At 48.5% G+C, this 15,727-nt stretch overlaps 1 protein-coding gene across 1 annotated transcript in view; it reads right to left on the bottom strand.

Annotated features, from left to right (window-relative positions):
* The window catches only part of LOC115080165 (CD97 antigen-like), a 47,087-nt gene that overhangs the window by 20,040 nt on the left and 11,320 nt on the right, over nt 1–15,727 (bottom strand). The window contains 5 exon segments of the mRNA XM_029584263.1: nt 6,021–6,182; nt 6,785–6,940; nt 8,804–8,959; nt 11,311–11,466; nt 12,947–13,015. Coding sequence (XP_029440123.1) covers nt 6,021–6,182; nt 6,785–6,940; nt 8,804–8,959; nt 11,311–11,466; nt 12,947–13,015 — 699 coding nt within the window.

Genomic DNA, 15,727 nt, shown 5'->3' with positions numbered 1-15,727 from the left:
TTCACGGGCAATGCCGAGAACCGCGCCGGCGCTAGTGCGGGGGTTTTTTTTTTTAGTGCTTCGGTCGGGGGCAGGAGGTAACTGCAAGCAGCCGGCTGGAGGTGAAGAAATGGAAGCGGGAGAGGGACCAGGCACATGTCAGAAACACCGAATGCATTTGTAGCCCCTTCCAAATCTCTGCTGCATTCCCCTCCCCCCCCCGCTCACCGGTTTCTGCCATTTATATCTCGCTGGTGGTCAGTGATGGCTCTTGAAAGGGGTTAATTCACAAAAGCCCCAACAACAAACGTATTCCGGAGACCCACGCAGTCATACAAACGCACAAAAACAAAATTGGGTCAACTGGTCCTATAACTTGGTCTTCTATGAACTCCTACTTTATATAAAAAAAACCTCTTTTCATGCAGACATTTATGTGGGTCCGACAACCCTAAGCTCTTCAATTTTATAAAAGAGCCAATTCAGGAGGAAAGTCCTCGATTCTTTATTTAATCCTATCTCTCTATTTTTTTTTTATGTTTTGTATTTTTTTCAAAAATCTTTAGGAATCACCAAAAACAGTGCCGCGCCATTCACGGAACAAAATTCCTTTTCAAATGAACATCAAGGTATTCCTGCACTTGTCTTGTCATCGAATGTCCGATTCATGAGTCGATTCCTCCTCGTGGTTTAAATGAAATTATAAATTGGTATTCTCTTGGTTGATGAAGTATTGGAGGTTTGATTGTAATGATCAACTGGTAGTTTTTGGATTGAGGACCTGATGGAGAACTGCCTTGTGGTTCACATGATATGAATTGGAACTCTCGGGATTGAGGACCTGATGGAGAACTGCCTTGTGGTTCACATGATATGAATTGGAACTCTCGGGATAGAGGACCTGATGGAGAACTGCCTTGTGGTTCACATGATATGAATTGGAACTCTCGGGATAGAGGACCTGATGGAGAACTGCCTTGTGGTTCACATGATATGAATTGGAACTCTCGGGATTGAGGACCTGATGGAGAACTGCCTTGTGGTTCACATGATATGAATTGGAACTCTCGGGATAGAGGACCTGATGGAGAACTGCCTTGTGGTTCACATGATATGAATTGGAACTCTCGGGATAGAGGACCTGATGGAGAACTGCCTTGTGGTTCACATGATATGAATTGGAACTCTCGGGATTGAGGACCTGATGGAGAACTGCCATGCTAAGTTACCTTTTGTTGAGTCTGTAGTACTACCTGATTGAAGACTACCAGCTATAGGAATAGCAAATAATGGAGGGGATGCTGTTCCTGGTTGAAGACTGCTGAGACACACACACAAGGGTTTTTCCGGTCAGGTGATTTTTCTCCCGGTCCCCATGTCTGTTTGAAGTAAGATATAAAAGGGGCAGCGTTGCAGACTGCATTCTAAGACCGACCTTACTGGAGTGAAGATTTGGAACTGGTCCTGGATGAATAACAGAACGATATATGAATGTGAGCAAGTGGATTTGTGTGTTTTCTCCCGAGGCAGATAGAAGTTTGAAACATGATATCGTGTGGGGGTTGGATCGGACATTTGATGACAAGATAAGTGCGGGAAAACTTTGATGTTCATTTGAAAAGGAATTTTGTTCTGTGAATGTGCAGCACTGTTTATGGTGATTTCTAAAGATTTTGAAAAAAAATACAAAATAACATTAAAAAAAAATATATATAGATAGGATTAAATAAAGAATAGTGGACTTTCCTCCAGAATTGGCTCTTTTATAAAATTGAAGAGCTTAGGGTTGTCGGTCCCACATAAATGTTTTGCATAAAAAGTTTTTTTTACATAAAGTATGAGTTCATGAAGGGGTTAGACACTGCTCTTCCCAACTTCAGCTCCACTCACCACTGTCTTAAAGGCTTTCAACTGATAATAACAGGTCACCACGTTAATGCGGGTTTATGCACGGCTTATTGCATAGGACCTTCGCGCGTTTTAGTATGCACATCTGTGCGGATATTTGTACGGATTTTCTGCGCATATCTCATTTGGATGCCATCGTCTTATATCCCGCAAGGGCATCGGCTTTTGCTGCGTGCGCTAAAAAAATACATACAGACAGCTACTAGTGCTGATTTCACTGCAAGTCTTATTACATTGTTCCCAATAAGAGAAACTGGTGATGATCCAGTCACATGTATAGGGAACTTTCTGCCAAAGCTACTGGAAATACGACAGATGAAAGTGATGCATATAGGGAAAAATAACCCTTGCTGTACTTACACAATGTTAGCTTCTATCTTAGGAGTTACCACCCAAGAAAGATCTAGGCATCATAGTGGATAACACATTGAAATCGTCGGCTCAGTGTGCTGCGGCAGTCAAGAAAGCAAACACAATGTTGGGAATTATTAGAAAGGGAATGGTGAATAAAACAGAAAATGTCATAATGCCTCTGTATCGCTCCATGGTGAGACCGCACCTTGAATACTGTGTACAATTCTGGTCGCCGCATCTCAAAAAAGATATAATTGCAATGGAGAAGGTACAGAGAAGGGCTACCAAAATGATAAGGGGAATGGAACAGCTCCCCTATGAGGGAAGGCTGAAGAGGTTAGGGCTGTTCAGCTTGGAGAAGAGACGGCTGAGGGGGGGGGGGGATATGATAGAGGTCTTTAAAATCATGGGTAAATGTGAATCTGTTATTTACTATTTCAGTAAGAACCTGTAAAATCTGTAAGCACCTGTATTTATAATCTGTAAGCACCTGTATTTATTATAAGAATTTGTATTTACTATTTATATTTATTATTTAGCTATTAACATTGTTCTATTACCACTTGGTACTATTTCTCTCCTTCACCTCTAACTCTAAGTTCCTACTAAGTTAGCCATGTTATTTATACCCAATCGTTGGATGTAATTGTATATTTGTTTAATTGTTCAATCTGTTTGATGTAATTTTCTGTTCCTTGTTCTGTGTAAACCGAAGTGGTATGCACTAGTGCATGAACTCCGGTATATAAAAGCCTTTAAATAAATAAATAAATAAATAAACTAGGGGATACTCCATACAGTTAGCAAGTAGCACATTTAAAACAAATCAGATAAAATTCTTTGTTACTCAACACACAAGCTCTGGAATTCATTGCCAGAGGATGTGGTTAAGGCAGTTAACACAGCTAGGTTTAAAAAAGGTTTGGACAAGTTCCTGAAGAAGTCTGTAAACTGCTGTAATGAAGTTGACTTAGGGAATAGCCCCTGCTATTACTGGCATCAGTAGCAAGGGATGTATTTAATGTTCAGGTACTTGCCAGGTTCTTGTATCCTGACTTGTCTACAATTAGAAACAGGATGCTGGGCTGGATGGACCCTTGTTCTGACCCAGTATGGCAATTTCTTATGTTCTTAAGTTCTTATCGTTCGTTCTGTGGGAAGGAAAGGACATTTAGATTCTTGTGGGGCTAAATAAAGTCCCAGTACAGAAAAGGAAGAAGCTTCTGGAAATGCAAGAACCATGAAATTTGAAAGCAAGGTTCAGATCTGCCTGTCCAACCTTGATGAAAGTCCAGAACCTTGGAGGACGCTGCAGAAAGCACATGGTGACATCGATTCTCTTTCAGAAAACAAAATGGAGGTCTAGAACGTGGTGACATCGATTCTCTTTCAGAAAACAAAATGGAGGCTTGATGACTCCCATGTGCCAAAGGGGACAAACGGAGTATACCCAAGTGAGACACTGAATTGTCCAAACAGCTGCATAATTATTTAACACGTTATAATTGCAAACAAGAATGCGTACATGGGTCTGAGTTTCTCGTAAGATTCTTGATTACAATTGCACTAACTGAAAAAATCTGCGAGACTTTGGAAATAACTAATGTGAGCCGGTTCGTGCAAAGCTTGTGTGGTTCCATAGACAGATTTGTTACTGGGGGGACTGTACAAAGTCTGATGGTAAAGAGTTCACCAGAATATAAAATGAAGTCCCACAGCGCCTTCGCACGACGTGAAAAATCTTCCACGGGGGTTCCTGCGAATGTAACGGACATGCGTGGACCGAGCCCAGGTCACCTTTAGCACGGCTGGCTATGCACATAAAAATCTGAGTTTCTGGAGTTTTACCTAGGACCTGTGGCAGTAATACAAAATAACGGAGAAGATGATACGAGAACGGATGACGTAACGGAGATCGCCCTTGGGGGAATGTTGTTGCGTTATAAGAGCCGTGAGAACATTTTCCCTTACAGAGCCAACAGAGGCTCCTTTCCAGAAGAGGAGGCAATTGAAAAACGAGTGAGTCCCGCGTGATGTTAGAAGCGTTCAGAAGAGCTACTGCACGTTGTGTGCATGCCACAATACCATTCGCGAGTTTGACCATTGGTAAAGCCATGGTGGTAATTGAACATAACTATCGTCCATGTGAATTTAACTGTTAAAAATAAATAAGATGAAGACCCAACTGGTTTATTTGCAAAATGTAAAAGGCTTCCGAAGACCCTACCCTTGGAAATACAGCAACATGATGTGCAGCTGTCAGTCAATGCATCTCTTGGGTTTAAATGTGATGTTAATTGGGAAAATTGAATATGAGTAAGCTGAATACTGGAGTCTGAGATGTTTGAAAAAGTCATTGAGGTCCACATTCAAAAGAGTCAGCTGGATAAATATCCCCAGCTAACTTAGCCGGTGCGGTCGAGATTCCTTAATGCACAGATTACTGCATCAGCCTGTGAATGGGAGAGGGGGCCTCACTGAACTTGGTGCTGCTGTTAGGGGGAGGTAAGGCCTTTCGTTGGAAATGCAGGGTTCGGGGAGAAAAGGTTGAATAGAAAATTCCTCTTACAAGTCTTGTGAATGCGATTCATGGGGACAAACGTTTTCTCCAGTTCATAGTTTGTTCTGAATTTTACAGTTCATAGTTTTTTTTTCCTTGGAGGTTTCAACTGCAGACGTCACTAAAGGTTGTGTTGTAGGTTGGTTGCTGATTCTAAAATGATGTTGTAAAGATAAACTATGCTGTATATTATGGTGGTAGTACCCTCCTAGATGAGTTATTTGCATTCAAATTGCATTAAAAGTTCTTGTGGATTATAGACTAATATCAGAAACTGTGTGTGTGAGGGATGCTACCAATGAACCCGCCAGATCTCCCCAAAGAGAAAACTGCGTGTTATCCGTTGAGATTGGGGTGTGTTTGGTTGTGAGCCCGAGAGAAGAACTTCCGCGTTCCTCTTAGATCTGAGATTCAGACTCTTGGTGTGCTGGCAGCTCTCTCCGTACCCCGGACGGAAGACCACTGCTTAGCTTCTTGGGTCTTCTTTCCGCAAGAATTCCCCCCGAGAGCTGTGGCCAGCTCCTGGAATTCAAGCACAGGGTCGTATCCCAGTCGCGTAGCTTTCCAAAGTTGCAAATGTTCTTCTTTAAAGGTTTCTGGAATTGTCTGTAATACTCTTTTTGTAGAAATCGGTTCCTCAGCAGCTTCAGTCTCTTCGGTCCTGTGCTATGTGCGTTGCATTGTCCTTCACGGGTGCAAAAAAAAGGATGCGCAATCCATGTTTTCTTGACATGCAGGGAAGTAGGTCTTGTGTCTTGATGAGAGGCTTCGATCTTCCCCACAAATTCTATCCTCCTAAATGTCAAAATAGCTTCAAGGATCTGGATCATTTGCACTGAATCCGGCTTGAAGGTAAGACAAGAAAACGTAGATCGAGCGCTACGGGACTAGAAGAATATCACCTAAGGGTGTAGTTTGCCATCCACCCTCCTTCCTACCCTTTCTGGTTTCATGTCTTTTCATTTTGATCATTTGGAAAGTTTTGAGTTTTTTGCAGGCAGCTTTCTGAGTGTTGTTCCTCTCTGTGTGATGGAGACCTCGATTTGGACAACAAAACGGCTGCTTGGAAGTAAGATGAGGTCTATGCGTGTGCAGTTCTCATCGTTTCCACTTAAATCTCCATCACGGGAGAGTCAAAGCAAGAAGAGGCCTCCAGGGTACCACTTGTCACATGCAAGAAGAACACAGACTACCGGAGCAAGACAAGAGAGCATCTTACCCTGACACCTGGATTCATTGGTTTTGGGGCCCTGGAAAGTCCGCCCCCCAGAGATGGTCTGGAACCCATCCCTACATCTGCAATCAAAACCGCCGGGTGTGTTACTGCAAGTGGCATTGCTCCCACAGGCCGGAGGATCGGGTTGATCGCATTCATCAATGTCTGGAAGAAGAGGCAAAAGGGCAAATGAGTTCATGCATCACGGGTTGTTCCTCAGCCACGCCCAGCACACAGGACTGCGGTTATTTCACAGCACAGGGATCCTTACGGGCGCTGGGGGCGCACGTGGTCAGAGACGCACGGCGCCTGGACATCCGGAGGCCCAAGCTCAAGCAGAACTGTGCGCCTAAACAGCAGGTTGGTGGTTGAGTCTCTCTGGAGACCACAGTCTAAAAGCACAAGGAGCGCTGACGGCCCAAAATGGGGAAAAGAGAGCGTGAGACGTGAAATGAGGCGACATGAGGAGGAGCTCTTAGAAATAAAGCTCTTAGAAATAAAGTTGTAACTGTATATTACAGCCATCCAAGGCAGGAAGAGGAAAGAGACAAGAGAGCGGAGAAGGCAGATGCAATGCAGTGCTTGGACCTCGGATGCAGGGCGGAGATGAGATTGCTGCCCAGATAAAACTCATCATCTCTTTAAGCAGTAGCTGAATAATTTGGGATGTCATGCAGGGGACCTCTCCGTTACTTTTTTTTTTTGAGTGACACGAAGCATGCGTAGGCTGTGGGGATTGGAAAACAAATGCAGGATAGACTCCTCACCCTCGCAGTGAACTTCACCAGCGATCTGGAGGTTCCCTGTCCTTGACCTCAACTGGAAGCCCTCATCACAGAGACAAGCGAAACTGCCTGGAGTGTTGAGGCAGCTGGCATTGAGATCGCAGACTGCAGCATCATGTTCCTTGCACTCGTCAACATCTAAAGATATAAACACGGAGCTAAGCTTCTGTCCCCGGAGAAGCAGAGGATGGGTTTGCAGCCTCCAACATGCTGGAGGAAAACACAGAGCCCATGGAGGTCCCTTTCCAAGATACAAGTGGTCATTGGTACCTTTCAGCGTCCTCCTGTCCCAGATGTGGCCCAACACCCACCTCCGGGAATTGGATACTTCTAAGTAACTTTGATTGAAAACTGTCGGAGACAGGATACCGGGCTTGATGGGCCATTGTTCTGATCCGGAATGGCACTTTTAATGTTCTTACGTCATTAGGCGCACGCATCCCAAAGGGGAGATGTAAGGCATCGCCTTCAGGTCTGTGACCAGCAGGCAGAGCCACCGCACTTCCCTGCTCTATGCTGTCATGCTTCTTTAACCCTTTGTGGTGTCCTGTTACTTGTCACACCGCCCTCGCTACCTCCTGCGGTCCGGTTTCCTCCGCGGTCGTGTTTATACCCGTGGACAAGGACTTTGTGTAGCCCCCGAAGCATAAACGCCTAATGGCAGTGGGAATCCGGGCTGCGTGCTCCTGGAGGGCGGAGGACGGGGGGGGGCGCGTGGCTCGCCGCTGGAGGGAAGGTCACCTAGGAGGTGCCGTAAAGCCCGGTGGATCTGGTGATCGGCGGCGGGTTCCAGCTGGGCACGCACGCTGCTGGAGAGGCAGCATTGTTCTTGGTGCAGGTGTAGATCTCAAGGCCCCTGAATATAAACCTATGCTATAATTATTAGAAACCCCCCCTCTTCCCTCCCCCACCTCAGCTCGGCAATGGACGTTTAGTTCATATTTCCAGAGCTTCCGCTACCGTAATCTCTCAGTGACCCAGGACGGGGGGAGTGCATTGGGGGGGGGATTAAAAGATTGACTTACGGTTCAGGGCGAATTTACAGCTTTTCGTACGTCTCCGTATTCAGAGGCCATTCCCAGCCGTGCTGGACTTAAGGTTAGTGCCGGCACTGCAGGAATGCCCAGATCCACAAAAAAAAAAATTGAAACGCGCGTGCTTTTCCTGGTGAAAAACAGGTTGACCTCGTTTCCTGCCAATCTCTTGATTGCCCCCCCTCTGTCAGCTTCCTGGTTCCACATCAGGTGAAAGACCCAAACAAGCTGGACTTCAGAGAAATGCTTGATGAGCGAGGTTGAAGGGGGCATCATACTAGGGTCTACTACAACATTGGTTAGACTTTTGGGGCATCTTGGGTTTCTTAGTGCCTTGGGGTAAGGGGTCAGCAGGGGCTACAACAGAAAAATGGAGGGGCAAAAACCTTGAACTTTTACCGCAGTGCTGGAGAAAAGCTTAAAGGCATCTCCTAGCAGCGACCCGGCGCCAAGACGACGTGACCCAGGATGGCTGCTTCCCGATGCCCCGCACAAGAAGTCATGCGTTGCGTTGACCGATTGGACCACGGAGAAGCCTCTCTGCTCCTGGCGTGCCGTGATTTCTCCAGGTTTGGAAAAGTTATTATTGTTAATTAATAGTATTGCAGTTTGGCGTAGAAAAGATGGATTTGTCAATTTCTCTCCGAAAGCTTTGGAGAGAAAAGGACATTTTAGGCAAAGAAAGAGTGGAGAATTTTGGGGGACAAACTGTATTATCTGTCCTAAGGCTGACTCGACCTGTCTGGCTCTGGATTTATTCCCCCCACCACCACCACCACCTCACAGCAAGTCACAAAATGTGGCAAAACAGCATTTCCTAATCCATCGGCCAGTGAAACGCCAAGACACCATCCCTGACCCTTTGATCCTAAGGTAGGAGGTGATCCCAGCCCTTGTGCATGGGAATTATGGACATAGACTGACCGCTAGTCCTGCCGGGTCTGTTGCTTCTCAGGAGACATCTTACCTTCACAGGATGTCTCGTTCTTATTCTTGAATTGCTCTACCCTGGATTTGGTTTGGTATCCTTGCAGACAAATGCAGTGGTAACTTCCATCTGTATTCTTGCACTCAGCGTAAGGACCACAGTCTACCTGGTGGGGTACCAGGCATTCGTTAATATCTGTAACACGAGAGAGAAAACACTCTGAAGTTGCATGGAGGAGCTTTTGGTGTCATAACGCGGAGTTTGAGCCTCACGATGAAATCTGATCATAAAATATTGAAAATGTGCTGCAAGTATTACCGGGGCTTTTGAGATGTGCTTTCTGCCATGTGATGTGCCAAGAACGAGCAGGCGCAGAGAGAGGGCTGCGTGGTGGACACAGTGCCATCAGTTCCTCCCAAATGTGCCGCATTTACTATATTTATTTATTTGTTATTTGATATTTATAAATCGCCTTCCGCACTATAGAAAAATCGCTCAAAGCGATGTACACGTGAAACTAAAAATCAACAGTACACACAGCAAACAATGCACACACCTACTCGTACATATAAAATACCGTGAACTGGACTGAAGGGACATCAGTTTTTCCTCGTTAAAGCACTAATCCAAAACAGAAAACTGTTAACACTCTCTCTCTCTCTCTCTCTCTCTCTCTCTCTATATATATGATCAATTTATTTATTTACAGAATGATATTAGCACCCTTGAGACATAAATCATGTTTTCGCTCCCTCTCGTCAGGTTTTTCTCTCCTCTTAACTCGCTAGGTAGCGCATTCCATAACTCTGGACCACTGGCAGAGGAAGCTGTACGGGCGTCTCTTGTCACAACAGCAGATGTGCCACGTTCAGCGGCCGGCTCATCTTGTCCATGAGCGACGGCTCTCGCCCACCAGCCATGCACGGGCAGCGCTACCCAGGCCACGGACACGGGGAAAGCTCCCAGATCCTGTTTCATGGAAGCAGCAGGGGAGCAGGAGGAGAGGGGCTGGAGGAGGGAGCAGAGCAATCGCTTCCTGCTGCAGTATCAGGCTCTTCCCCCTTCCGCAGTAAGCCTGCAGGGGACAGGAGGAAGAGGGGTGAGTCTGGAGCACATGTACTGCAGGGAAACTGGAGAGGAGCTGCGACGCGCTCGGCTCCGTCCGCAGCAGGCGTTCCTGGGCTTGGGGACTCAGGTGAGGGAGCACAAGTCGGAGAGCTGTGACTTAGAAAGAGGTGGAAGCAGAGAGCGTGCAGGTGTCAGAGGAGGGGAAGGAATTCTGGGGGTCATCCCTGGAAGGGGGGGAAGTGGCGGTGAGCAAGAGACCTAGAGTGTGGATTAATGTGTTGGGGGGCTGGTGGGAACGTGAAAATTGACATGCATGTATTTCAACTCCCCCCCCCCCCCCCCAGCCACTCAACAGTGATCTCAGGGTGACCACAGCTCAGAAAATTCCCAGATATGCTATCGGCTGCTCTTGCACCGTCCCATAAACTCTGACTCTCGGTGCCTAATCCGTGTGAGCCCAGAACCTAATGCTGGAGAGAGGAATCGTTCACACCTGACTGGAGGCGAAGTGAAGTGGAGTGGATCGAGTTCAAAGTTGTGACCCTGCAGCCTCCCGAGTCCACTCCTTCTGTCCATCCACTCACAGCAAAGCCACTTCTAACCTCTCTGTGCTCCGACATGGGTTGTAAGCATGTGCCCTGCCTTGTATTACCCTGGAGTGGTCAGCGGGATCCTCACTAGTACCGCTCGGGGCTGGTGCTAGCATGTTTGGCGCCCTAGGTGAATATTTGGTCGTACAGCACGGTGCTCCCTTTCTTTGACAGTACTGGCTCCGGTACAGCACCCCCGCCAGGTCTGTCAGTGGCAGGATTTTGCCTCCCCCTGAAATCGTGGCGTTAGGCAGCTCCCTCGTTTGCCTAACGGAGGCACCGATGCTAAGTTCTTCCCCTGACGCTCTCAGTTCTTCGCGACTGGAGCATTTCTCCCGGTTCCCCCCCACTCCTCCAGCATGGGGCCGCCCCCCGAATCCTCTGATCCTTCCTCACCTCTGACCAGGCCGACCCCCATGGTTTTACCCTCGCTTAAACGCACATTTTGTGCAGGTAAAGCTGTGCTGCCGAGGCGGGAAGGAGTTTTAGGTGCACAAAACGTGTGGTCAGCTAAGCCCTGTTGTATGGAAATCCAATGCAAACGAGGGCACGATGCAGTAGAGAGGAGCGGCAGCTTTGCCCCCTTTTTCTGAGGTGGCGTAAGGTCAGTACTTAGGGGCTGGTGTTCATTCCGTGCGCCGTTACTTAACGAGAAATTAAAACGTATAGCAGGCCAGTAGCCGGTCCCGTTTTAATTCTGCGTGCGCACTTTTACAGCTCCCGATACGTTGGCACGGCGTTAGCTTACTGCAGCGGGAGCTAATGAAAATATGACCTGTGCTTTATAACAAAACAAAACCATGCAGCGAGTTTTGGCGCACTGTTCTAACGCACGGGGTTACTGCTTCGGGCTGCAAGAGAGAGAGAGAACAGGAGACCTCCTCTTACCCTCGCAAACCTCTCTTATGTCAGTGAAGTTAACATTCCCGGAGAAAGTATTGAATCCTGGGCTGCAGCTGCAGTAATACCTCTTCCCGACATGGTGACATTGTGAATCTGGAGGACACGGTTCCTTATTGTCACACTGAAAGGTCTCGTCGAGACCTGCGGAGACATAGATGGGGAATGAAGAAAAGTGGATCTATATACAGACAACAACCAACAAGGACTGAATTACATAGTCTGGGTAAACAAATAAGCATGGGTGTAGCTTGCTTATTGCGGCGGTTACTACCCCTAACTAATTAGGCTAGATATTTCACTTGGATGCAGCTCCAACACTGCTCTCTACATTAATGGTGGGGGTGGAAGAGAAATAGAACCAAAAGGTTACTAAGAGCCAAGAGAAACATAAGTATGAGAGGAAAAAAAAGGAGTGTGAAGCTTGCTGGGCCATTTGGTCTTCTTCTGCCATCATTTCTATGTTTCTACGTTTCTAGATGAGACCTTCACAGAATGACTGGCTCCTTTCACAGGGGGTTTCAGATCTCCGTGCTCTTGGTACCGCGTGGTTTGGGGGGGGGGGGAGAACGACATGGTGAGAATTTTGGAAGTTAAAGAAATAAAACTCCACCTGGACACTGGCAGTGAGGTTGGGGCCGAGGTCCTGCTCAGGCTTAACCTTGTGAGGGTGCACGTGGACGCAACGTTTTCCTGATTTATTTAACAGGTCGGGGGGACTGATTTGGTCGGCGAAGAGGCAGTGGAGGAAAATCCAGCTGAACGACGGTGGCGCGCCAGCTCCCAAACCTTGCCCCGCTGTCAAACGGAGCGAGCGAGGGACACCTAGAACCTGGCAAGGGACGGGGGGACCGGCATCATCAACAGCCTCGTAGGGGCCCAGACCATGACGAAAGGCCAAAGCCCCCCGTGTCGAGGCGCGGTCTTGTGCGGGACGGCAATTGCCATCCACCACTTGCTCTCCCCCTCCCCCCCCAGCTCCATGCAGGGCAACGCTGTCACTGAACCAGCGTGGAGCCGAGTGTCGTGGGCATGGCGGCACCGGGCAGTTTTGCGTTTCGCGCGCCCACGGATTCTAAGATGTCTCTCTGGCCCTTCCTTCCGAGGCGCGATGGCCCCATGGCCCCATGGCTGTGACTCTAAAAGCAGCCCCTGAGCTGATGAAAATCTCGGGAGGATGTCACGGTTTGCGAGTGGGGAGCGTGTGTGGGATCTACGGCGGGGTTTTTTTGCCTTCTGTTTTTTGAAGGGATCCAGCAGGGACCGAGAGCCAAGGACGCGCCTGCAAGTCACGCGGGGACTCGTCGTCGGTAGAGCTCCTGGCGCAAGCCGCCTTGTCGCCCTTGCAGACCACAAATTATGTTTCATATTGTTAATCTTCCCCCCTGTGCTAAATTCGTTTGTAATTTCTGCCTGATTACCGCTGCTAGGGCCAAACTTTCAGCCGTGCCCGATTGCGTCCGTTGTTCGCCAAGGGCACCGTCGTCTGCCTCCGCGTAATTCAATAAGGAGCAACGCGTGTCTGTCCCTTTCTGAAAATGACCCGCAGGAGGTTTAGGTCACGCTGAAAGATAGAGGAGGGCCATAGGTGGCCGGGGGGGGGGGGGGGGTCTGTCCACATTACCGGATGTCATGTTGCCGCTCTTCTGCTGGTTGTTCATGTCCTGTGGTTCGCCCCCTGAGAAGCAGATTCCTGCAGAATATAAAAAATACAGACAGAAAGATCTCATGAGCCGGGCATTATCCGTTTCCCTCTCCCCCCCCCCCCCCCCCCCCCCCCCCAGCCCCTGGCTTTAGCCAGGAAGTCCCCGAGGGAGCTCTCTGTCTGCCCAGCGGCCCCCGTCTCTGCCTGACGCGGCGCCGCCGGAGGGGGACGCGGCGAGGAGCCGTGGCAGCGGGGGAAGGGGGCTTTGACTCGGACTCCGGGACAGACCCAAGATCTTCCTCCAGGAACTGGCTCGGCTGCCACCTCTGCTTTCTGACCTATTTATTTATTTATTTAGTTACTAGCTGTACCCGGCCATGCGTTGCAGTGGTTCAGTCTGGTTAAATGGAAAAGAAAGAAAAGAGTGCACGTTTGTAATACGTTTAATTTCACAATGCTTGTTGGGTATACAATATTTTTTTGTTGTTCCATTATCTGTGCAGGTATAGAGATTGTCTGGTTTGCCGACTCTAGCTTTGCTGGGAGTGGGGGTGGAGCGATGCCCATGGGCAGCTTGACAGCACTGCCTTCCCCCTCCCCCCTGCAGTTGCGGGATATTTACTTGGCTTCTCCTTATCTGCGGGACTCGGGGCGCGGGGGAGGAGGGCGAGCTCTTCTCTGTCCAGCTCTTTGCGCTTTGGCTGCTGCAGGCTGCAGCTGCTTGTGATCTCTTCACAGCCGCTTTTTACTGCATTTTCTCTGCTCCGGCCGTCCCAACTCCCTCCCCGCCTTCCCCAGCGGCGGAGGAACGGGCTGAGCCATTTCCCGGAACAGCGACTTGTCTGCCCTTCCCTCCTCACCTCCGTGACACCCAGCACGTAGCGCACAGCTCTATGGTTCGCACATGCGCGGTAGAGCTGCTCTCTATTGCGCATTTGCGGGCCGTCGGTCAGAGCCCATTTATATTGTAGATAGCGTGTGTTGCTGTTACGTCCAACAGATGGCGCTGTTTTTCCCAAAAAGCCTGTTTTTACCTGTCACAGGTGTGACATCTATATAATATAGGTATATAAAAACACGCGCGTATTCGAATGCAACGTTGTGTCAAACTTTCAAAGCAATCGGTGAAGAGCTTTCAGAGATTTAAGATTTTGAACAAACGGACATTTACCTTTTTATTTATATAGATAGATTTAATACATTTCTTTCCTACTCCCCCCCCCCCCCCCCGTCTTGTTTCCGAAGCAAGGATCAACACCATCAACAATGCCATCAAAACTGAAAAGTGACCTGCAAATCATCACATCCAGCGACCCAGCCGAAGAGAGAATAACCTCAGAGTCCTCAAACCAAATCCCCACTCTAAGCACGGGTTCAACCAGTATCGGCCCCCTCCCCTCCCAAGAGCTAGAGAACTGGGAGCCAGGGGTCTCGCTGGTTTTCATCAAAGGGACCCTCCCCCCCCCCCAAACCTCTAGCCAAGATGCTGGGGACGCATCATCCTGGGAGAGAAGGGCAACCAAAATGATAAAGGGAATGGAACAGCTCCCCTATGAGAAAATGTATTTATTTAAAAACTTTTCTATACCGTCGTATAGTAGAGCACCATCACAACGGTTTACAGTTAGGCAGAAATATGTGGTTTCTCAATTATCCAAAGGGTGCCATTATTATACGATTACATAGTTCGATGATATACTCTAAATGGGAAAGGGTGTGGTTACCATTTACTATTAACTGTCTTTATAATTTAATACTTAAATTGTGAGAAAGTAACAAAGGTAAGCAATACTTTTCAGCTTGGAGAAGAGACGGCTGAGGGGGGATATGATAGAGGTGTTTAAGATCATGAGAGGTCTAGAACGGGTAGATGTGAATCGGTTATTTACTCTTTCAGATAATAGAAAGACTAGGGGGCACTCCATGAAGTTAGCAAGTAGCACATTTAAGACTAATCGGAGAAAGTTCTTTTCTACTCAACGCACAATTAAACTCTGGACTTTGTTGCCAGAGGATGTGGTTAGTGCAGTTAGTGTAGCTGTGTTTAAAAAAGGTTTGGATAAGTTCTTGGAGGAGAAGTCCATTAATGGCTATTAATCAAGTTTACTTAGGGAATAGCCACTGCTATTAATTGCATCAGTAGCATGGGATCTTCTTAGTGTTTGGGTACTTGCCAGGTTCTTATGGCCTGGATTGGCCACTGTTGGAAACAGGATGCTGGGCTTGATGGACCCTTGGTCTGACCCAGTATGGCAGTTTCTTATGTTCTTATGTTCCACTCTAGTCCCCCAGCCCCAACTGGATGCCACCACCCTGCCCCTGCCACCACCTCCCTCACCAGCTGACCCTATGTCCCACAGCCTTCCTGGCACACGGGCCACGCTAGGCCCATCCCCCGTGGCCCACGTGCCACGCCCTCCTGTAAGGGGCGGTCAGTGAGCGCTGAGCTGTCCGTTATGAAGGGCACCCGCTTTTTAAAATTCAGACCGAGCGCGCTAGCTCTGGGTGGGGGGGGGGGGGGGCATTCGACAGAGCGTCCGTCACTTCCGTGCATCGGGACGGCCATGGGCCGAGCCTGGCAGAACTCAGACATGACTTACTCTCCCCCCCCCCACCCCCAAACACGTCCCCGTCTGATCTGTCTGTCTGTCTGCTTCCTGTTCCTCCCCAGCCCGGCCGATACCTGGAACCGGTCCACGGACCCCCCCCCCCCCCCCCCGGGCGTTGCTGCCTCCATCCTCCAGCTCTGCTGGTGCAGGG

This window comes from Rhinatrema bivittatum, chromosome 19, assembly GCF_901001135.1.
Source record: "Rhinatrema bivittatum chromosome 19, aRhiBiv1.1, whole genome shotgun sequence".
Taxonomy (NCBI): domain Eukaryota; kingdom Metazoa; phylum Chordata; class Amphibia; order Gymnophiona; family Rhinatrematidae; genus Rhinatrema; species Rhinatrema bivittatum.
The sequence above is the reverse complement of the archived record's forward strand: the minus strand, read 5'-3'. Positions and strand labels throughout refer to the sequence as shown.